The 24877-nt window shown below is 42.4% G+C and overlaps 1 protein-coding gene across 1 annotated transcript in view; it reads left to right on the top strand.

The window, feature by feature from the left end:
• Positions 1–24877, top strand: part of fat3b (FAT atypical cadherin 3b) — a gene marked incomplete at both ends in the record, with an annotated part of 89050 nt that overhangs the window by 43243 nt on the left and 20930 nt on the right. Inside the window, 24 exons of the mRNA XM_083890489.1 lie at positions 253–617; positions 1807–1960; positions 2703–2810; positions 2911–3094; positions 3420–3640; positions 4346–4798; positions 5580–5714; positions 6577–6970; positions 8396–8592; positions 10711–10864; positions 11489–11722; positions 12029–12207; positions 14441–14654; positions 14737–14951; positions 15355–15492; positions 15636–15779; positions 16752–16949; positions 18217–18494; positions 18580–19142; positions 20104–20235; positions 20360–20517; positions 20601–21105; positions 21401–21554; positions 23178–23340. Coding sequence (XP_083746615.1) covers positions 253–617; positions 1807–1960; positions 2703–2810; positions 2911–3094; positions 3420–3640; positions 4346–4798; positions 5580–5714; positions 6577–6970; positions 8396–8592; positions 10711–10864; positions 11489–11722; positions 12029–12207; positions 14441–14654; positions 14737–14951; positions 15355–15492; positions 15636–15779; positions 16752–16949; positions 18217–18494; positions 18580–19142; positions 20104–20235; positions 20360–20517; positions 20601–21105; positions 21401–21554; positions 23178–23340 — 5640 coding nt within the window. The remainder of the gene's footprint in view (positions 1–252; positions 618–1806; positions 1961–2702; positions 2811–2910; positions 3095–3419; positions 3641–4345; positions 4799–5579; positions 5715–6576; positions 6971–8395; positions 8593–10710; positions 10865–11488; positions 11723–12028; positions 12208–14440; positions 14655–14736; positions 14952–15354; positions 15493–15635; positions 15780–16751; positions 16950–18216; positions 18495–18579; positions 19143–20103; positions 20236–20359; positions 20518–20600; positions 21106–21400; positions 21555–23177; positions 23341–24877) is intronic.

Raw genomic sequence — 24877 nt, forward strand, 5'->3', positions numbered from 1 at the left:
AGCTTTGGTAATTGATTATCTGACATTCAATCTGAGTCTTCAGATTCTCATTCTGGGTGTTCAACAACTGTTTTTCGTTCTGTTTTCTCATCTCATCTCAGCGTAACCTGCACCGTTATTTACTCCCCTCCATTAGGACTCAATAGGGAAAGCTACTGTCTCTATATGCTATTGAGTATATCAGGATAAAAAAAAAAAACATCTTGAATAATGCATGAGGCAATAAAAAGTGTATCTTTACTCTCACTGCAGGTGTTTTCTCAGGACCAAGACTCGGAGAAAAACGCCATGGTGAGCTACCAGATCCTGTCTGACATCTACAACAGCAGCGACTATTTTCACATAGACGGCAACAGCGGGCTGATATTCACGGCACGCCTGCTCGACTACGAGCTCGCCCAACGCTACAACTTCATTGTCAGAGCGACGGACAGTGGTGACCCGGCGCTCGGCAGCGATGTTAGTGTAACTGTGACTGTCACTGACACCAACGACAACCCACCTAATTTCAGCCAAGCCTTGTACGAGGCCTTCGTCAGCGAGCTCGCTCCCCGCGGACACTTTGTGACTTGTGTTCAGGCGTCGGATGCTGACATCTGTGATGCTCAGAGGCTGAGGTAACACAAAGGAAAAGCTTTGAAAAGGCCCTGTGTTGCTGTTTTGCTTGCTCCACCAGTGGTGATAGGAATTATTTGTACATGGTTTTCAATTGAACAGAGTTTAATCTTTTCTAAAAACTTTCTCTCTTTGTGTTTGAAAAAGCGCAGTTCTTGAGTTTTGGTCACAGACGTAATAAGAAAACAGATGGACTGATATAGGGTTTTCTGTAGCTGATTCCAATGGCAGTCTTCTAAAATCAATGCAGGCTATGACCAAACTAAGTTTGTATTTCTATTGTTTGTACAGCACTAAGATCAACTGAAGTTGCTTTTAAAAGAGCTATAGAAATAAACTTTTAACTTGACTTTAAAGGAGACATATTATGCAAAATCTACTTTTTAATACCAAACGTGTTTGGCCCCTTGGTTCGGTTCGTTTGCGTTGGTGTGAATGTAATCTTAGTACTTTGATGCGCACCAAATCAACCGCTCCGAGACCGGCCTGAAGGGGTGATCTAGGGGCCCTTTCACACCAACAGCAATTGGTGCGCACCAAACGATCCATTCGAACCAAAAACTCTAGTTCGTTTCGTTTTCGTTGCTGTGATAGCATCAATCGCACTCGGGTCCGCACCAAATCAAGCAGACTGAGACCGCTAAAAAGAGGTGGTCTCGGTCCGCTCCACAGTGCAGCACAGAGTTCTACACAAGCTTCCAGCCTCAGAGGATTTACATTTTATATATGACGGCAATGTGCCGGCAAGAGTCAACAAATGATGGCTTTTCCAAATGCTACCTGCTGTTAGCTGCCGGAGCCTCAGTGACGCTGACGTAGTTTCCTGTGTCTCATTTGCATTTAAAGAGACAGGCACTCAAAAGCGGGCATTCTGAACAGGGCTGTTTTAGCAGGGTGATTGAACTGCTGTGGTGCTTCATCCTTAAGGTATTTTGACCAAAGCACATCACAGATATGTTCATCAGGACACCAGAGAACTAGTAGAAATAGGGTATAATATGTCTACTTTAATAGTTTTACTGTGATTAGCCGATTTGGCCAATTAATGAAATAATATTTGAATAAATACTTTGGTTTGGCTCTACCGCTAAAAGAAACGTACACTTTGACTTCCAGCAGCTTGTAAAAACAAAGTAACAACATTCAACGTGATCATCAGTGTGCTCATGTTTCCTCTGAATTTGCCTGCAGGTACAGCATTCTCTCAGGGAACGAGCGGATGACTTTTATGATGCAGTCGGATACAGGAGTGCTGAGTCTGTCTAATAAGAGGAGACAAGGCATGAAAGTGGTGTATCAGCTCAACGTGTCTGTGTCAGACGGAGTCTTCACTAACACCGCTCAGGTGAGGCACTTTCTTAGCATTCCCAGTTCAGTCCTGTCAACGGATTTGCCATTTTTATTTTCATGCGCCTCATTCCGTGTGACCTCCTTTAGCAACTCCCTCGCTTTCCACTTTATCACAAGCATTTGCATCTTCTTCTTTATTTATTTATTTTTTTTTTAAACCAGTCGGACTAGTCCTGGCTGCTGAGCCGCTCCACAGTTAGAGGTTAATGTGTGTCCGTGTCATATCACATTTGCTGAGAGGATGAGCTGCCATCTGGAAAAAAAACATGTTCACATCTGTTTCTTGATGTAAATTACAAGTGGAACATGTGGGATGTTTTGGCACTGGGAACATTTCACCCATTTTGGCTTGTTTTGCCCCGTAATCCTAAATCACATTTTGGTTTACACTCCTAAAGCTTGACATGAAATCAGCTTTTAAGTGCGATGGCACTGCGATTACGACAGCAGACTGTGATGATAATGATACCGTTGATGAGGACGATAACGAGGAATGACCACTTTTTCATGATTGATACAAAGCCTTGAGTATCTACCGATATCAGTCCGTTACGGCCTTTCTACAAATTTTTTCTTCTTAATTCTTAAAAATAAATCCACTAAGTTCACATAATCATAGCAGTCATGTGCACCTGTCACTCACCTTCTGGTCACACGATGTTTGATGGTGGCCGTCTCTTTACAGCCTGTTTCATGTGATATTTATAATAACGACTAACAGTGACAGTGATTCACAGGTGATTGTTCGTGTCCTGGGAGCAAACCTGTACAGCCCAGTGTTTAGTCAGCGGTTTTACTTGGCTGAGGTCCAAGAAAATGCCCCTCCAGGGTCAAAGGTCATCCAGGTAAGTCATTTTTCTCACTCCTCATGTCCTACTGCATTAATAACCCAGTGGAATAGTATATATATAAAGATAAGAATCTCTTTCCTAAATTCCCTTGCAGGTTCGTGCAACAGACGACGACTCCGGCTTGTTCGGCCAGATCATGTATTCCTTCATCAACGACCTGGGAAAAACTCAGTTTGCAATTGATGCGGATGGAGTCATATCCACTCTTCAGAAGTTAGACCGTGAAAATCCCTCCAACAAGGACATGGTGCTGACTGTTATGGCTCTGGATGGTGGAGGTATATAAACACTTCAGACACCAGATAGATTTCCGGAATAGTTTAACATACTGTATAGATGTTGTGGCAAAATTGCAAACAGACAAACGTTAAAAATGGACATCAAATCTCACTTATGTCATTAATTAAAGCGGTCACTTTGAAATATAAACTAATGTGTTGTTACATTAGTACATACATACCACATGTTTCTCAGTCTAGTAGTGTTTTGAAGTTACACACTGCAGCTTTAATTAGATCGTATTCAAACTCAGCCATTGCTCTAAGGGTATGGAAGCATATATTGGATGAATCTACAAGTCTATAAGTTTCGATTTATTTGCAGGTCGCGCATCATTCTGCACGGTGCGAGTGGTTCTCGGAGATGAGAACGACAACACCCCGCGGTTCAGAGCGGTGGAGTATCGCATGAGTATCAAAGCGAATGTAGCCAAAGGTTCTCTGGTCACGCAGATCCAAGCCACGGACCCTGATGCTGGATCTAATGGAAGAATCACCTACTCCCTTTATAGTGAGGCACGCTTGTCACTGGTGGATGTGCTGGAGGTCAGTTCATTTTGCTCTTCACTCGCTCTTTTAACACGAAGCCGCAAACTTCCTCTCAGTCCCATTAAAAAGAAAAAAAAAGTCAAACCAAACTTTTAAGCCATACTGAAATTCAAAGCAATGCCGCTACCCTCCATTTCTAATAAATGATAAATCCTCAGACGATACCCCCTCTGCCCATTCCAGTGAGTTAACAACCATCTGTTTGCTGCAGATTATACATTTTCTGCTCATCAAATCAGAATGATGCTGCATGAAGATTGATGCTTCCGTCACTTTTCACCATTAAAAGGGGAAAACGCAATTAAGTCACAACAGCAAAGGGCTGCGTAACTCGAGTGAATATAAAATAGGAGTAGCATATGAATTTAATTGAATGTGGAAGCTCCAATAACAAAGGAAAAGTAAACAATCCGAAACAGGAGCAGGTGAGAGAAAACAGATGGCTGAAAAATGAAGCGGTAAAGTTCAGAATGAGAGTCAAATCCATTCATCCGTCCATCATGGATTGAATCATCCATTCAATGGATAACATTTCCCATGAGTGACTTGAACATGCTGTCCAGCTCGCCAATTCAATTTGGTCCATTTAATTATGACAGACAATTCTCATACATCCCATGCCCGATGCCACCCAAGACATATTGTCAGATTATTCTTTCTAAACTGAGATTGAGACATCTTTGTGATGTTGTTGGTGTCCAGGTGGAGCCAGACAGCGGCTGGATGATGACTAAAAGCGCCGTGGACCACCTCCAGGGCACCGTGTTGTCCTTCTTCGTCAAAGCCACGGACTGCGGCTCGCCCCCCAAACACTCCCTGGTGTCGGCGTTCATCCACGTCGTCCCCGCCGATGCGTTTGTCCCCTCCTTCAGCCAGCCTCAGTACTCTTTTACCATCCCCGAGGACACGACGGTAGGATCGCCCCTGGGCTCCGTGTACATGGGCCCGGGACAGAACGGCCTTTTCACTGCAGTGGAGGGACAGACGCCCGACAGTAATGAGGGAGGGACTTTTGATGTGGACGGAGAGACAGGTCTGATCCGCCTGGTCAAGCCGCTTGACTACGAAGAGGTCAGCATCTTCCGCTTCAAGGTGGCAGCAACGACAAGAAGAGACTTGATTGAGTCTGTGTCCACTGTGGACCTGGAGGTTAAGGTTGGTCGACCCATTCTTCCCAAATCCTATGTCTTCTTCCTTGGTTTATGCATCAGATTTCACCGTAATTCTCTAAATAAGCTCCTGCTTCATAATGCAAAAGTCCATTATAGCTGTTGTACAAACTGGTGGCCTCTGTCACGAAAGCCTTCAGTACTTATAAAAGGCTTATTCTAAGGATACAAACTGAACTTTATTTAACACGATTACGCACTAATACAAACATATGTATGGTTAGTACATTGAATTTCTGCCAATAAAACCTCCTAAATGTGACACAATCAGTGTTTTAACCTCAACAACTTTGTTGGGAGAGCAATTCTTTGGTTTGCCATGATTTAATTTGGCTGATAAATCTTTTTGATGAACTGCTTTATGTATTTTATATTTAGTTATCTGATTATTTCTATTGAAATGCCTGTATATAATTGTACAGCAGTGCAGACATACAATCTAGATTGGAGAAAAACTTCTAGTGTTGTTCAATAACTGGTTGCCGAAGTTAAACTTTAGCTTTTAACAGTTCTATTTTATCAGATGGAGGAAAAAATGAAAATGTATGGGCCAAAAAAACTCAATACTGGCATCATTTATCAAACAGTGGCTGCTGTTTGATTAGTCGACCTCAAGACTGAAAGCATCCTCTGTTCTAATAAAACAAAGACAATCAAAATGATTCAAAGAGAGTTAGTGAAATTTCAAAGAAATGTGTAGGTGTAATTGAAAAAAAAAGATGTGGTGAGAAATTCAAAGACCAATTTTAGACCTCGTCATCGTGCAGATCCTGGACGTGAACGACAACAGGCCCGAGTTTGAGACCAACACGTATGTCGCAACAGTGATGGAGGGGATGCCTGTGGGGACGAGAGTGGTTCAAGTACGTGCCATTGATCCAGACTGGGGCTCCAACGGACAGGTGTGTGACAGCAATGTTCAAGTTGGTTGAAAGCAAACGATTTGAAAAAAGCCTCAAATAGTTGAGTGCGTGGTAAAACTTCAAAACCAAGGCTTCGTTCGTCAAGGTGACAAACGTGAAGTGATGTGCATGCATCGGCCATATTAATAAAGGCTTGAGACCTGAGTTTGAGAACAGCAGTTTTTTGTGCTTAAAGGAGACATATTATGCAAAATCTACTTTTTAATAATTTTAATACTTATATTTGGGACTCTGGAGGCCCTATGAGTAGGCAAAGTGTGAAAAAATATGACTCACTCATGTTTTTGTGGTCCAGGAGTTAACAACATGCGATGTTGACTTGGGGGCTCTTTGCTACGTCACAATGAGACATTCCTGGAATTGTTATCTCGCAGAGCTCCGCTTTGTCCCTAAAAAACGTGAGAATGCAGGCGAGGGGAATAGAATCTGGAAGAGCGGAAGTCCTCGAAGTGTTCTATTCAGTGCAGCACAGAGTTCTACACAAACTTCCAGCCTCAGAGGATTTACATTTTATATATATGACGGCAATGTGCCGGCTAGAGTTGGCAAATGATGGCTTTTCCGAATGCTAACTGCTGTTAGCTGCCGGAGCCTCAGTGACGCTGACGTTTCCTGTGTCTCATTTGCATTTAAAGAGACAGGCACTCAAAATCGGGCATTCTGAACAGGGCTGTTTTTCAGCAGGGTGATTGAACTGCTGTGGTGCTTCATCCTTAAGGTATTTTGACCAAAGCATGTCACAGATATGTTCATCAGGACACCAGGGAACATGGTTAAGTTGGAGAAATAGGGTATAATATGTCTACTTTATCTAAAAAATACCCTATGTGTTGGCGTGCAGGTAACCTACAGACTTGGCCAACTGCTGACCCACAACTTGGACATGACAAGGGATGTGAGCACCTCCACTGCTCCCATCACGACCAGTTCTGTCTTCGCCATTGACAGTAAAACGGGCTGGATCACGACGGTGAGTCAGATGGACCACGAAACCTCCTCCAGCTACAGCTTTGAAGTGGTGGCAACAGATCTGGGCGAGTCCAAGTCTCTCTCCTCCACCACGGCGGTGACCATCGCGGTGTCCGACGTCAACGACAACCCGCCGCGGTTCGAGAGAGAGCTCTACCGCGGCGCGGTGAAAGAGAGCGACCCCCTCGGCGAGGTGGTGGCTGTTCTGAAGACCCGAGATCGAGACGGCACCGATCAGAACCGTCAAGTCAGCTTTTACATCACGGGTGAGGAAGCATTGATTTTTTCGTCCAAACACATCGTGAGACGTGATGTTGAGATGCATAGAAATGATGAAAAGGCCTAATGGGGGTTGCTTTTATTAAAGGTCAAATTTTAAATACATTCAGACTCAAAATGTCACACATGACTAAGCCTTTTATTTTCCTAATATCTTTTCATTTTAAATGCATTTATCATCCATTCCCAGAGTCGAGGTCAGGACCCACAGATGGCAAATTTATGAAATACATTTGCTTTTTTTTTTTTTGCTTTTCTTTCAGCCTTTTACTTAAGAATTACCACACATGCATATAAAATAAAGTTGTGACTCACTTATTGAATATTTATGTCTTGGAAAATGTCAGGTTCACCTGTTTAAAATAATAATATCCTCCAGGTTCACCGGTTTCCTCCCATAGGCCAAAAACATGCAGATTTAGGTATTAGGTAAATTGGACACTCTAAATTGACCGTAGGTGAGTGTGAGAGTGGATGTTTGTTCGTTTCTATGTAACCTTGTGAAAGACTGTCGACCTGTCCACGCTGTACCCTGCCTTTCAGAGTGACTTGTTATTTTTAAAAGTGGGTCTCAATGCAAAAATGACTGGGAAGCATTTCAGGGTCAAAAGTCCTTCTGAGAATAAAGAGTTTTAAAGTCAGAAATTCTGAGAATAAAGTTAGAATTTCTGACTTTAAAATTCAGAATCCTCTTCCATACATATACACACGGTCATTTCTCATTCTCCTGTGTTTTTCCATGGCACTGTCCCTTTAAACAGAAGTGAGTTTGTTCATGGCTCTCGGGTAAAAACTGTTTGTCTGAGTCTTTATTGACCTGAACACTAAACATCCTGAGAGCAGAAGCTCAAAAACAGAGCGATGGCGACGTGTGATGATAATGCTCCATCACATTCAGCCTAAACCAAAAAAATAATATCGCAAAACCAAATTTCAATCGCTATATCTGTCATTTTCCCCAAATAGTTTTTTGCAAAACCGTGTGAAATGACAGTCATTAACAGTCATTTCCTTTCACGTTACACTGTCTGATAATGATGAGGATGATATATAATCTGGCATTTCAACATACTGATTATTCTAAACGCAGTGTTGTAATAAAAGGTCAGATTGTTAAATTCGGAAAAAGGCCACGGTTTCTACACCACATGCCTGATTTTACACTTTGTTGATGGATTCCTATCGATCGCACACAAACACATTTGTGTCTCTGTGTGCATGTGGTTTGGGTGGTGCGCTGGTGTGCATCGATCCCTGTGCAATAATACGACTCCCAGTTTTGCTCACAGGTCCGCTACAGTGTGTCTTCACCTCTGTCTGTCTTTGCTGTGAATTGCCTGCAGCACTTTAATCCTCCTCCTCCTCCTCTTCCTCCTCCTCCTCCTGCTCCTGCTCCTCTTTTTGATTTACAGGAGGAAACCCGCGGGGCGTGTTTGGCCTGGCCCTCGTGCAGGGGGAGTGGAAGGTTTATGTGAGCGGTTTACTGGACCGTGAGCAGCAGGACTGGTATCTGCTCAACATCACTGCCACTGATGGCCTTTATGTTGCTCGCACTGCGGTGGAAGTTACCGTGATGGATGCCAATGACAACAGTCCCATCTGCAACCAGGTCAGGGATAAGACGATATAGAAAAGGAGATACTTCAGTGACGACATAAACCAGGACAAACTGTCGTTTTTTAATCATTACTTTGTACTCATTGGTCCACTACATGCCTTTAATCTTATTTGTTTCCAGGCTAACTAGATTCTAATTAGTGGTTTGTCAAAAATATGAATTATGCACATAATTAAACAGTCTATAACACACTTTGTGTCCGTGAAGTAGCACAACAGTGCAGAAATAATGTTATTGACTGCTATTATACTCAACTTTATGATATGGCACTTTACAAAAAACATGATTATAATATGAAATAATACACAGTTGTAATCTTCGGATTGCCAGAGGCTCATGAATTAGAGGAAAACCCATTTTCTACAAAGATGAACTTCTTTTCTGTGGTAATTTTGCTTTTGGCTCAGCTCAGAAGATTATTGTCTTGAATAGTATTAGCATATGTAAATGTAGGACTGGCTGCAGATTTGTTCAGTTATGATGTTGATTCTCTCATTATTCTCTACATGAGTTCAAATTCAGTTAAAATTAATTAAAACTGCAATTTTTAGGGTTCAATATGAATAGAAAAGATGATCAAACATACCAAACTTTATTTATTTTGTCTTTAATTTCATATTAAATAACTATTTGTGCTTTTAGTTACATATTTATTGATATTTGTATACATTTCTTTACCTATTTTATAATGTAACACAATTTAATAGGTATTTTCAGATAAAATAATGTTGAAGGTATCCAGCACAGTTAATAGCAGTAGAAAATTCTGGGTTTCTCAATCTAGGTCCTGGGGAATCAGCATGTTTTTGAAGTTTCCATGCTCCAACACACCTGATTCAAATAAATGGCTCGTCATCAGGCTTCTGCAGAGCTTGCTGATTATCTGGTCATTTGAATCTGGTGCAGGGAAACATCTAAAAATACTGCTTTAAATAATGAGATAATGTACACGAACAAATGGCATTATTACTGCACATTCAAAAGCCGATATAGCGAGGGACGACCTGTGTGAAAGGGGACAGAGAGTCTGGGCTCTTCAAGGCACATCCCATTTGGTTTAGTATCATTCTGCGGGTTTTTCAATTGCACGTAATTGGCTGAGGAACTTTCATTCTCTTTCTTAAACTCTTACTAATTCTCTTTGAAATCAATTCTGGTCTCCTCTTATATATGCTCTCTGCTCTCAGAGAAGTCGAGTGTAACTAAAGCGTGGTCACTCTGGTGTTCCACAGAAGCACTGAATGGTGAAGGACATTCAGTGTCAAGACTCTGTTTAATCACAAAATAGCCATATACTACTATACTACCAAGAATTCTAGTTTCTACAGTCAACAACAGAAGTACACACACATAAATATTGCCCTTGCAAAATGAAAAGCACACACACACAACCTAAATAATGAAAGAAAGAAATACATTGGAAAGAATGAAGTACAAAATAGTTCAGATGTATAAAATATGACATGTCCTCTCCTCACATGACCCCTGAAGTTATTGTGACAGATTTTATTGACAGCATCAGCTGCAGCATCGGTTCAATTCACTCTGACAGAGCACAGGAAAACATTGGGACATGTTTAATGTGCTTTGGGACAACGGGTCCCAGTTCTGCTCTGGTTATTTGTTGCGTGTCGGGTGCTAAAAGGTTTGGGAACCTCTAAGAATAATATGTGTGGCACAAGGTGTAGTTTTACCTTTTTACATTATTAATGATGTGACACTTTTTGATTTATTTAAAAGTGACGGGGCACAGTCACCCTTTGATGCACTTCATTCAGATTATCTTAGAGCCTTTTCAGTCACAACTCAACTCTTCTTATAACGTACAGCGTGTAGATTAATTGTCCTATCTCCATCATTTCAGCTGTACGTTTTAATCAGTCATTCAGAGGATGTGACAGAACAGAAGTAACAGAGTGATGAAGTGGGACACTGTCCCACTTCTGTGTGGTGGTGAAATGGTGAGGGCAAAAGTGCAGCCGGTTCAACGCGGGCCACTTAACAGTGCTGCGCTCGTTCTGTCAGTGGGGATTATGGATTCACTGCTGGACCGATGTCTTTATTTTTTTCAAAAATTGATGCTCAATGTGTGTGTGTGTGTTGTGACAGGCCGTGTACAGTGCCTCTTTTCCCGAGGACATTTCCTCCAACAAGGGCATTCTGACAGTTGGAGCAACAGATGCTGACTCAGGCTCCAGTGCTGAGATTCAATATTCACTCTTTGGTATCGGGGTGGAGGATTTCTACATGGATGCAAACACTGGTACATGAAGATGCTTTTTAATTGCAATTTAAACAATTCAACATAACATATGTCTGTTCCATTCTTTCTATAGTTCCTATTAGCTCCACAAAACTCCAACCATAACTTGGGAGATGCAGAGATGACTCACTCAACACACACCATGGACGGATAGCCAGCCCATCGGCGATCGCAGAGTCAACACATAAAACTAATCAAAATGATCAAAACAATCACAACACATTGCATTTCCCTGCATTTCACAGCAGCTTTGGTGCGGGAACAAATAAAACTCCCTTAATCCTCACCTTTGGAGACGGATTCAGGAGCTTTGTCTGGATAATGGAGAAACAAAGCTTATTTCAGAGTGACCAAAGACTAGTTTGACCTACTTCTTTGGCCCAAGACACATTTCAAAAAGTTGTATGGCAAAGGATGCTGCAAATCAACAGCCTCTTAATGACCTTGAGGCAAGACCCACGAGGGAAACACCAGAGTCATTACTTAGAATTACAATTAGTTATATTGGCACACACACCAATCGATGTCTGCCTTTAAACCATCCTGAACAAACAAACACAGGAGCAGTGAACAGCAAACATCTGCCCCCATGTTATTATTTAGTTTGCTTATGATGTCTTACAGGGGAGCTTCGCACGGCCACAGCCATGGACCGAGAAATGACATCCACCTACAAACTCATCGCTCAAGCCACTGACGGAGGCGGACTCTTCTGCCGCTCTGACATTTCCCTCCAAGTGCTGGACGTGAATGACAATGCCCCCTTGTTCTCGTCTACTCATTACCTGGCCAGTGTGTTCGAGAATGCGGCGCCGAAGGCTTTGCTCACCCGTCTGCAGGCCGGAGACCCTGATGAAGGTATATCAGTCGTGTAGGAACCAACACAAACACTCCAACAAGGCTGATAATGGACACAGAGGGGTTTCCTTACGTGTGACAAATGTGGTTTCAATCCACTCTGTCACTTAGCATCCAAACTGCTGACTGTGACACGAGCAAGATGATGGGAATCGCCCCGGAGCGGTGCCGTTTTTCATTGGTGTCATATGCACTTTGTACATGTATCCATCATCCCTCTCTGATTGAAAAATGATTGCCATGAACAGGAGGAAGAACCGACAGAGAATCTTCTGCGGTCATTAATTTGTCTCCTGTCTTTTTCAGGTCTGAACCGCACAGTGGTTTATTCTCTGGTGGATTCAGTGGGTGGATTGTTCTCCATCGACCCATCGTCTGGGATGGTGAGACTAGAGCGATCTCTGGACAGGGAGAGCCAAGACTCTTATCGTGTTCGCGTTCAAGCCACTGACCAAGCTGGCCAACAGGGGGCACTGTCCTCACAGGTACAAGGGTCCAAAGTCACACCAAGCTACTGTTTCTGTTGCAAAAGATGGTAAAAGAACATGTTAAAATTTATTTTTCTGAATAATATGTGATTTGCATAACTTCTAAATAATTAACATCAATTAAAACTAAATATGTTTGGTAATTGAAGCATTTTAATGTAATAATGCGATTAGATTTCACACACAACAAATCCGATTGCCAGCAATAGAGTCCTTTCTCTGCTGATGCACGATCTGTATTTCTGTCCACACACATGAATAAAATAAGCCAATGAATAAATACATGTTGTTCACAGAGGAGATCAGATAAAGAGCCGTGTAGATTTTAATTAAGATGAAACTTAATCTTCCATCTTTGTCACTGTGCAGTGCGTGGAATGAGAAACACAAGGTGGAAGGTGACAGAGACGGATGCATGGAATGTATAAAGGAAAAAAAAGACAATGAGACAAGATGAGAAAGTGTTGGCTGTTTCAGGATGTTTGAACGAACCATAAACCATAAGAGTAAATAAACCTCGGGGGAAATACATCACTTTAAGAGCGCCAGAGGCAACAGTAATGGTTTGACGTGTAGCAGCGCTGGCATCGCGCTTGCTTCAAGTGGAGACAGTGCTGTAGTGATCAAGTCCAGGACTTAATCAAGCGCTGATTTCCGGACTCGTGTCCTCAGGTTCACGAAGTGCTTAGATGACCAGATTTTGCGACGCCTGAATTTGTGAGCTTTGTCTACACAGAATTTAAATCAGATGGAGGAGAGGAAATAGCGTTGTTTATCTTGGCCTCCCCTGCCCTTGTACACTTCATGACGTCACGTCAAGAACAAACTATGTTCCGAACAAATCTGGTTGTACATATGTGCCTGGTGTTACTGTGTTTGTGCGTAGAAAAAAATAGAGTCCGGGTGGCTCAAAGCTCTACTCACGCTGCTGTAACATGAAACAAGTTTGGAACCATTAAAAAAACAAACTAGAAAAGCACTCGGAGAGCGCAGACCAACCAAGGCAGCTCAGCCCCCCACGGATCACGCCCAAAATGTAATCATTTGTTCCTGCTCCCATTGCGGACATTTCCTGATTTCATCCAAATCTGTCTGTGACTTTTCGAGTTATGTTGCTAACAGACAAACAAACAAACTCCGGCGAAAACATATAGCGACTGATGTTCCGTCGGTGGTTACAAAGGGACGTCAGCTGAGGAGGCGGTCTCACGCTGTCGTCAGGATGGATTGCATTCATGCGGCAGGAATTGGCCCCCGTCTCCTCTGACCACCTCTGAATGGATCTATTGTGATTTGTGAATGATGCATTCATGTACAGATTGGGACCTTTCAGATAAAGCACTGCCCACTTGTGATTGGATCACTCAGGGTGGGATGTTAATGCCAGGTAAGAAACAAGGTTTTCCAGCACCGTATGCTGCTTGTGAGACTGGTGAATGTTGCTGAAAATGCAGCTGCTCTTGGTTTTCCAACACCCTCAATCCTATAAAACCCTGATTTAACCATCTGCATCAAATCATTGTTTAAAGCCAGCACTACTGATGTCACACAGTGTTTCTGGCATCGGTTCCTGCAACATAAAGTTGATTTACTTTTCAAATATGCATTGAAGAGAGAGACACTGTCATAGAAATACATGGTGTAATCTGGCCACACCCGTCAAACAGACAGTCCAATAGTTTTAAGACACCCCATGGATCCTTGTTATGAGCCTGGACTAAGTATAAATGTCAGGAAAATGTCACGGTCTTAATGATTCGCATAAAAATTGATCACGGATCTCTTTGAAATTAATCATGATGCTGTTTTTGCACGAGTGCGCCACGGTGAAATATCATCCGACACAGCCACTGAATTAGATTATACTTTGCCCTGCTAATTCATAACAACCATAACCTCAATTAAAAAAAATAAAAATGTCCTAACAAGAGAGAGAAAGATTAACTGTGTCTGCAACAGCACAGTTTGTGGAAAAGCAGAATGGACTTGGCAGAACCTAAACGGGCTAAATGTTGGATTTCAGCAAAAAACAGCATTTATCCGACTCTGTAATGCCACAAATCTTTAACATTTATCTCGTGTCCAGTAAATTCTCTCTTCGGCTTTTTTGTTCGCTGACTTGGATTGATTTTCACCTGTCTTTAATCTTGTTACTGAGACTTAAGTATCTGCTGCCATTGATATTTGTGTCTCTTGCGTTTTTTTTTTTTTGTTTTTATTTTAACCTCAGGCTGATTTGACCATTCTGGTCCTGGATGTGAATGACAATGCTCCAGTCTTCCAGAGGAGGGACTACGTCATCACAGTGCCCGAGGACGTAGCCATGGGGACCGAGGTGCTGCGAGTCTTGGCCACGAGTGCAGACATCGGCCTTAATGCCGAGATCACTTACAGAATTCGGTCGGGCAACGAGTTAAGAAAGTTCACTGTTGACAGAAACCTGGGTGAGCAGAGATCCTTTAATGACTTTAATTTACATTTCTTATTAATCTTATTAATTGATAGTACTTTTGTGTATGTTTTTAGGCTCCATTTCTGTGGCTGATGATTTGGACTTTGAGGTGTGTAAGGACTATTACCTCACTGTTGAGGCCTGGGACAGCGGGAACCCTCCCCTCAGCACCGCTACCATGGTAACCATCGAACTAATGGATGTCAACGACAACGCGCCGGCCTTTAGTCAAGGCATCTACAATGTCCTTGTCAGTGAGGACGCGTCTGTGGGACAAACAATTACAAGGGTAACATTGAGTCACTTATATTTATGCTTAGCTTTTACCTTAAAGATGTAGTGCGTAAGTTTTAAATATAGGCTGATATAGCCTCTTAACTCCACATAACTCTCTTTTCCTAACATTTACAGTGTTTAGAATGAAGGATACAACATAAAATGTGTTGCAAAAGCTTTCAGAAGTTAATTCTACTGCTCACAAAACACGGTTGTGCAGTAGTTTGATGGGATAAATGCTTCTTGTCCCCCACGGCTTGACACAGTCAGATGAAAGATGCTGCGTTGAAGTAAAAATGACATGGTTTCTGTTCACAAAGACTACACAGTGGCAGAATAATAACACCATTTCATCAAAAATCATCATTAGAAGTTACTCGCTGCACCCTTTCAAACCCGCGTTTTGTGTTCACTAGGTTTTAGCAGAAGACCTGGACAGTCAGGTAAACGGCAGAATCACCTACTCTATCATGAAAGGTGACCGCAGCAACCACTTCTGGATTGACCCTGTAACAGGACTGCTCAAAGTCAATAAGCGGCTTGACAGAGAACTGGTAAGAATACAATATCTCTCGGTAGTTTCACGGATAGTGAGCACAGCCAGCGCTCCTATCTTATATAACGGCCTCTGACATATTGCTCTATACTGTAAATACGGTGCAGCCGCTTTGTCTCATTCGCTTTCCTCTACATCTAGGTGTCCAGGTACTCTCTGTCAGTGCAGGCGTTTGACAGCGGCTCCCCTGCCATGTCCTCCACCGTCACTGTCAACATCGACATGTCCGACATTAACGACAACGCCCCCGTTTTCAACCCTGCCAACACTACAGTCGTCGTACAGGTAGGTTTGAGTGTGTTTGGCTCGCGTGTAGATCTAGGCCATTGGAACTGTTATGTTAATCAAAGCAGGTTATTTACGCCCTGACCAAGTTTCAGGATGTTTGCTTCACTTCAAGGTGTTAAGGCCTGTACTTTCTCCACAATAACAGAGAAATGTGTTCAGGGTCTCTGCAGGTTTCAACAAGTCAAATTTAAGACTTTTTAAGACTTTTTTAAGACCATAATGAATACAATTTAAGACCCATTTCAAATCCATACTGGCAAAAAAGTACAAAAGACATGAAGGAAAATTGGAGCCACAAATTGTTGAACTTGCAATTCGGCGGGTGCGCATAGCACATTAGATAGTGGGGCTCGATAAATTCTGACCAGGCAGCACAGGCGGCCTACTTTAGTTCCGTGTTGTTATCGCATCCTCAAAAATAGAAACATTTCAAAGCGTGACTGAAGTTTATGCATGTTTTATGCAGATTTTTAAGACCTTTCACAATTGTTTTTAAGACCTTTTATGAGATTTTAGGAGAATTTGAGACATTTTAAGGCCTTAAATTCAAATTTAAGACTTTTTAAGACCCCGCAGATACCCTGTGTGTTCCTTTTCTTGTTCTTTTTTGAGTTGGCAACAACAAGAACAAAGTTAGTTCAGGCCAGGACATTTCATATTTCATAGTCCTCAAAGGGAACAAACACATTTCTCATTAAAACACATCGACTTCAAATTCCTGGCAAATCACACAATAGTTGTTGGACACCATACAAGAAAAAGGTTGTGCCCAGGTGACAACAAGCAAAAAGAATGGCATTCTTTTCCCTGCAGTCTTGGGAGAGAGAACAAATGTGTCTGTTCTTGCGGAGTATGTACTGGCCTTTAGAAAGCAAGTCCATATCCAGTGTTCATATCTACACTCTTGAAAACGCATCGACCTGGACGACTGCGGACCTTCACAGACATCTTATCTCTTTGCACGTCCAGCTAAATCAAGTGGCTGGCACCACACTGCTGAAGCTGTCCGTCAGCGATAAAGACTCCCCAAGAAACGGTCCCCCCTTTGAGTTTCGCATTGTGTCGGGAAACGAGGGGAGCTTCCTTTCGCTGGACCAGACGGGGACTCTGAGGAACAACCGTGTCATTGGCCCTGAAGCACCCAGAGAGTTCGTTCTGGAAATCCAGGTTAGAGATGGATACGGTTTGACATGGTAATACACCCTTAAAGCTGGAATGCACTTATGGCACGTTGAATTTGCATAGCATTAAATATTTAGCATTACAAACTTCTCCCTCTGCGATTCAGCATTTCATACAGGCAGCATTATTCCAAGCTTCCTCCAAAGATGAGGTGTTCAAAAGCTCTGTGTAAATAGATCACTTAGGAAACAATGATTTTTTTTCTCCGCCGTCGCTTTGTTAATGAACATGCACCAGAAATAACAAACGCCTTTGCACAATCGCACATGCTCGCAAATAAACCTCTCCTCTTGTATTTTGATGGATCATTGATGGAGGCTCCATTTGCCACCCACTGGCACAGCGTGCCTGTGTCAGTTTTATAGTCGTTCCTGTGTGTTCTTGTCTGGGCGTAGATAAATGCACGAAATCAAAGGATGTGTGGATGGAGATTGATTTTTCTTCTTTTTTTTTTCTTAACACACCATTACAAAATAATCCACAGAAGTGTAAACACGGTATATTTATTTGATTTAGGTCAAATAAATGGCTTCAGTAATCTTTACATCTCTATTTTTTTTATCTTTAGTTCTTTTGTCAAATAAAGCTCTTAACTATTTATTATCACACACATTATTTCCCAATTTCTTAAATTCTTAATAAATTTTCTTCACTACCGTTCAAAAGTTTGGGGCCACCTTTGGGGTTTCCATTAAAGGTCACACTTGTATTCATCAAGAGTTGCAAAAAGAATAGAAAATGTAGTCAAGACATTGATAAGATTAGAAATAATGATTTTTATTCAAAATAATTTCGTCAAAGAAGCAGCAAAACTGTTTTCAGCGGTGCTAACATCATTGCTCAAGGGTTTTCTAATCATCCAATAGCTTTCAAATGAGATTAGCAAACAAAATGTACCATTAGAACACTGGAAATGGGTCTCTATACACCTATGCACATGTTCTATTAAAAAGCAGATGTTTGCAGCTAGAATAGCCGTTTACCACAATGTATAGAGTGTATTTATGATAAATTCAATGTCACATTCATTGAAAAAAAGTGCTTTCCCTTCAAAAATAAGGACATTTCTATGTGACCCCAAACTTCTGAACGGTAGTGTAGTACATAATAATGACTTTGGTACACAAAAAAGTGTATAGATTTTAACCACTGTCTCTTCTCACTCAATCCCAAGGAGCAAACTGTAGGGGTCAACATTAGAAATGAAATACAGCCGTAATATCTCACTGGATGTTTGTTTTCCTTCTTGTAGGCAACTGACTCTGGTAAACCGAGTCTCACTTCTTCCTCCTGGGTATTTCTGAGAGTCATCGGGAACAGCCAATACAAGCCCACCGTCTCCCCACTGGAAATCTTCATTGTCATGGTCACGGACACTTTCCAGGGCGGCCCGATCGGTCGCATTTACGCGACTGACCGCGACCCCAGCGACGCGCTGTCGTTTACCCAGAAGCCTCAGCCCAAGAGCATGTTCACGATCAACAGACAGGACGGCAGCATCGTGGCTCTGCCGGGCCTGGAACCTGGCAGGTACACACTGTATCTCACACATCCACTCCACACCGAGTTATACAGTATGATATTGATATAAGTATTCCTTTGTCCTATATGTCAGATACCAGATGAACGCCACAGTGAGTGATGGACGTTTCGCTGTGATAGCCGATGTCTCAGTCCAGGTGGAACAGGTGACAGACGGTCTGCTGCGCAGCTCCCTGAACTTACGAATCAGATCTCTGTCCCCCGAGGACCTGCTTGGACGCTACCTGAGCCAGATCAAGCTCATGTTACGTGGACTAACTGGTTGGAAATGGTCACCGGGACAAACAGATCCCCTGCACATACTCAGTGTACAACCAGTCAGGGGAACACCTGACGTGGACTTGCTTCTGGCCGTGGAGCGACCAGAGTCATCGGGCATTGAGCGGATGGACGGGTATTACACCCAGCGGGAGTTATCTGCTCTGTTGGAGGAGGCGGTCACACGGGGCCAGGTTCGCGGCATCCTCGCTGGGGCGGTGGTGATGAGCAGGGCCTGCTCCGGGGAGCTGGACTGTGGGGACAGAGTGTGTGAGCAGACACTGGTGATGGACACGGAGTCACCCGTGACCTACAGCACAGAGAGGGTCAGTCTGGTGTCGCCGAGGTTCAGCCGCACCGAGACCTGCACCTGTCCAGGTGAGCACAGCTCACATTAGCCTGTATTTCAGTAACATGCATTAAGAAAATGTCCATTTATACTGTTTGTGTTCTGAAAAGCATATGTTGGAGGAGAGTTCACCGAGTTAAGCAGTAGATGGCGCCAAAGTCTGTGTCAACACAGACGAATCACAAGGTGCAACTCGATGACATAAGAGCGCCAATAGCTGTCCATATGAAGATCTTTCATCATAAATTATTGCAGTTAAATGTTGTGATTTCCTCATTGGTCCAGACACTTTTCCTCTCCCCTGCTGTATTCACTGTTTTCCAGTGCAGCAAAATGCAGAAGTGTCTGTCACATGACTTTTAGACGTTACTGCAAGAGTTTTTATTCCACGCATTCAGGTCTACCTTTTATTGATAAGCTAACAAAAGCTTGACTTTTGCAAATGTTGTGTTTTTGTTCATTGAAAATAAACTTAAACCAGATCTTTGGTAATAGTTATAGCTACTAAATACACTGGTGATCATCAGGTAAGGTAACTTAAGGAATTTACTTTGAATTAACTGGCATTCACTAACGTTTTGCACATTTTCCTTTCTAAATAATATTGTGTATATAGTATATATTCACCTTATATATAAACATCTCCCTTATATACAGGTCTTCTTACACTCTTCTCACACTGATTAGAATTTTCTTTGTTAGTCCTTCATATTGTGAGGCTCTTATTAGATATATTTTTTCACAATGCTACCTGGAGTGACTACATGTTTTAATTTGTGCAATAAGACATTGAATTTGCAGGTTTGTACGTACATAATTTGTTATTTTTGTCTTCATAAATAACTGAAAAACAGATCGTATGTACACGATAATACATTCATCCATTACAGTATAATATAAATATGTAAGGCTAACGATTAAATGTAAGGATTTCCCCTCATATGAAGACAGATGATATTTTAATCTCTGTGACTGTCTCCGTCTGAGCAGGAGGTGCATGTCCAACCCCTCTGGAGCTTTGTGAAGGTCAGTCCTGTCCAGTAGACATGCAGTGTGTCCGCTCTGGTCCTACGGCACCATCTGTCTGCCAGTGTCAGCCAGAGAGACTCGACGAGTGTGCAGGTTGGATATCATTTTGGATCTAAACATTCAGCACATTGGGTTGAACATGCTATTATTTGTAGGTTGACATCCCCCCCCCCCCCTCTCTAATTGAAAACCCTTGTCTTTCTGTGTTGTTGTGAAGGACAAACCTCTCTGAGCTTCTCTGGCAACAGTTACATCAAGTACAGAGTGACAGAGAGCGGCCAGAGCGGAGAGATGAGGCTCGGCCTGAGGATTCGAACGCTTCAGAGAAGAGGCGTCATCATGTTCACGCGGGTTAACCCCTGCACCATGCTCAAAGTAAACACATTTACATCCTGCTTCTACTCTTTACTGTACTGTTTTCAGATCTCAGAAGTTGTTACGGCTGTTTTCTTCTTCAGATTGAAGGGGGTCGGCTCTGGTTCCAGCTGGACTGTGACAACACACTCGGCATTATGGGCATCTCTGGCAGACCTATAAACGACGGCCTCTGGCACGCCGTCGCCTTGGAGCTGACGAGGAACTACACCCTCCTGTCACTGGACGACAGTTATGTGGAGCGCCGCCGAGCTGCCCGAGCACCTGTTCGGCTTTGGCCTCTCGCCCCGGACTCGTCTTTTTTCTTTGGCGCCCAAGTGAGGCCACCAAGCGTGCAAGGCGAGATGCCAAGTCCGGTGCCGGGGAGGATCCAGGGTCCTGGGCCCCCGAGAGCACAGGACGGCTTCCAGGGTTGCCTGGGCTCGCTAATGCTGAATGGGAACGAGCTCCCGCTCCAGAACAAGAGGAGTCGTTACGCTGAGATCGCCGGGCTGAGTGAGGTCAAGTTGGGCTGCATGCTTTATCCAGACCCGTGCATTAGCCAGCCATGCCTAAATGGCGCCATCTGCAGCAGCTTGCCCTCAGGAGGTATGTGGAGATAAAAGCTTCTATTCACGTTTGAGCTTCAGTGTCACTACTGTTTTGTCAACCGACAACTCCAGAGAGAGAATAAATACACAAGAGACAACAATGAACCGTATTATTCTTTTATATTCCATTTCTACTGCACCAAACATAATTTCACTTAAATCTTACACACTGGACCTTTAAGGGTTGTGATTGAGACTGGAACAAATGAGCTCTTGAACTGATTACATCTGCAGCAGCGCCTTACTATATCCATATTTCATGATTGTAACAATGCCGAGTCTCTCTCCTTCAGGTTTCCTGTGCAGTTGCAGCACCGGGTTCACAGGAGGGCGCTGTGAAGTGGAGTTGACGTCCTGCATGCCCAATCCGTGCCAGAACGGTGGAGACTGCAGCCCTGTCGGCAGCACATTCCTCTGTGGCTGTCCCAGAGGACTCGGGGGACTTATGTAAGATAAAGTAGCCTGAAATCACACGCACACTTCGAGGCTTTAATTCCTCACTGTAAATCCAGTGCTGATGAATGCTGCGTCTCATCTACACAATGACAATGAGGGTGGTAATGATGTCGACGCATTCACAGCTGCGATTTACATTCATATTTAAGCTTGGATCGGGAGGACGCGCACACACACACACACACACACAGTCATTACCCACATTAGCCTCAACTGTGTTATTTTAGTCATTATTGTGCAAAATGAATTAGTGTGTCTAATTCAATTGTGTGTGATTTCAAGTGAAAAGCCTATAATCATTCTCTTGCTGCCTTTTTTTAATTACAACTCAGTAATTGCCTTTGGAATGAACTCTCTGCTCATGTGGGTTGTTCGGCTGAGTCGCCACGAGAGGGCACTTTCCCCTCAAAGTGGAAAATGCTGCTGCTTTTGAAAAAAAACCAAAACAAAAAACATGATGTTGAAATTGATTGGAGTGGAATCTTGCTGATTAATAACCGAGATAATACAGAATAGCGCTTTAATGGTTTTCTAAGGGCAGCAGATTGTTCAGATTATTATCAGTTAATGTTAATGATAAACACAGACCGAAGCCAAAGAATAACTGTCAAACAGCTGTTGAGTGTAAGTGGCTGTTAAATGGTTCGCTGTGCTGTCCTTCAAATTATAACTCACAGGGGAAATAAAAAAAAAGGTGAAACTTGGCTTTAAAAACAGAATCAAATATGCAAAATTTCTGTGCAACGATGACACGGCTTAATAAATAATAAAATATATATATTATATATATATATATATTAATTTTATTGTATTATACATATATATATATTTTAAAGCAAGTATATATATGTATATACACACACATATATAAATACATACATACGTGTATTTTTATATACACATATACATGTATATGTACATTCATGTATTTTTTTTTTTTTTTACATACATACATACATGTATTTTTATATACACATATATATATATGTATATGTACGTGCATTTTATATACACATATATATGTATATGTACATATATATATTATATACACACACACACATTTATGTACACACACACAATCATCATTTAAAGCAGAAACAGTAGTACAACCAAGCTGCAGACATCAGAAATCTTTTTCCGTCTTATAAACCAACAATTGAATGTTTGAGTGTTTTGGGGGGAGAAAAAAAAAACATTCCATCAAAAAAAGGATAATTGAAAAGAAAAATACAAGTCTTTTTCTGTCTCCTGCACAGTGGGGCGCCGTGTTTGCAAAAATGAGCACGTATAGAGTGTGTGTGTGTGTGTGTGTGTGTGTGTGGATTGAAATTACGTTGGTGGTGTTCTGTTGGAAGTGGCGTCTTTATCTATGAGTATTCTTCTCTCCGTATATGTTGTATTTGCGTGAAGGCACTTTTTTTTTTCCTGACTCAGAATTACAAAAAAAAAAAAAAACAGGACATCTGTGCGGATAATCTGTCCTTTGAAGCCTCCGGAAAAGACATCGCCAATGTCTCCATGTTCCCTCTCTCCCTGTTCGCTTCCATCTTTTGTCATGTTGACAATTGGCATTCAGCACGTTTACGTGTAGTCATGTTTCTCCCCTCTGTGCAGATGTGATGAGGACATTAACGAGTGTGACCAGGACGTCAGCGGGTGCGGGGACGGAGGCGAGTGCGTCAACACGTTCGGGTCGTTCTACTGCAATTGCTCTGAAGGTTACGACGGGCAGTTTTGTGACGATCAGATACGTGGAGAACTCGGGGACGACACCCAGGTACAATATGAGCAAGACGAGGCTTTTATTTATATCTTTTACAGAATATACTTTAATATAATTATAAAAACATCCCAGCTGTGCTGTCGGCTTTCTTTGCATTCAGCTTGCTTTTAATTAGACTTGGCATAATCTGTGAAACTTTTTTAATTCTGCGTGAGCTGTGCCCTCCTGGAAGGTTTATTCACCAGCCTGGTATCTTTGTTTCCTCAGCGGATGAATAAAAGTGTGGTAATGGGTAAATCATAGCTTCTATTTGAAGTTGTCATGCTCTCGACTCTTGGCGCGCACTACATACCTCGTATATTGAGGCTTGCACGCTCGGTTAATGTCGCTCATTGTGGGGGGTGAAGATTCTTAGTCACTCGGGTCGTTGATATTCAAGAAAAGCTCAATGAGAGCAACTAGACTTTAAGAATGTTTCACCTCCCATTCATGAGGCATCTTCAGTTCTGGAAATAAAGTGAATATAGAAGTGTTTGAAACGTCTTGAATGGCGATCAGAGGGAAACTCCATTGGTTGCCAGAACTGAAGGTTTAGGCCGCAGGCAAATCTGATATTTTCTTTTCAGGTAGACAGTCCACAACTTTGATTGCAAATACGATGCAGAGAAAAGTATTGCCTTGTCAAATCATGGTGCAGAAACTCCTGCAGTGCTCAAGAAAAACTCATAGAGTGAGTTCTCCTCCTCCTCCTGTCTGCAGCATGAGTGGATACTTCTGACTTTCCTGTCACCAGTTTTGACGTTGCAGGTTTTGACGAAAAGACAGTTTGAAATCCAATTTGAGCTGTCAGAGCGTTCAGGCGGAGATGGATCTGTAGAAATCTGATTTTAGTCAAATTTTAAACCACCACCAAACGTGATTTGTATCTGATTTGTGTCCTGGCTTACCAAGAGTCAATCAGAGTTTATGAGAAAATGACTACGACTACTACTTCTCCCTTGATTTACAAAGACGGTGAACATTTTCCTCAAGAGCTATTCTTCAATACAACATATCAACATCCCATTTAGAGTCAAATACATGATGAAGCATGGCAACACGGTGACCTTTCAGTCCTCCTGCCCTCAGTTAGATACATCCTTTGCGTTTTCCTTTCAAAAAGATGGTTTCTATTGGTTGAAAAACAACAAAAACTAAAATCATCCAAAAAGTTCACAAACCAACTGTTAGTGACCTCATCTGATCAATGACTGTCGTGAGGGAGGGTGAGTGATGTTCCATCTGATGAGAAGTGTCATCGTAGGTGGAGGATAAGTGTTGACGTCATCCCTTTGTCGAGGAATCGTTTTCAATTTGACACCGAAGGCCTCCCTCACTGCTCTTTCAAACCTCTTATCCTCCCGCAACCAAAAGAGACCTGAGCTTCATTTGTTGCTTTTAAGGACGTTTGAAATCCACCGTTATTCAAGTGGGAAGAATGGTTCCCTTTGTGAAGCAAGAGCAGAAATGCTGTCTGTCATGATCATCACAGGGCACCAAGAAAAAAAACAGCAAATCAGTGTGAATATTATTCAAAGGAGACATGTTATGC

This window comes from Microchirus variegatus (genome assembly GCF_963457635.1).
Source record: "Microchirus variegatus genome assembly, chromosome: 5".
NCBI lineage: Eukaryota > Metazoa > Chordata > Actinopteri > Pleuronectiformes > Soleidae > Microchirus > Microchirus variegatus.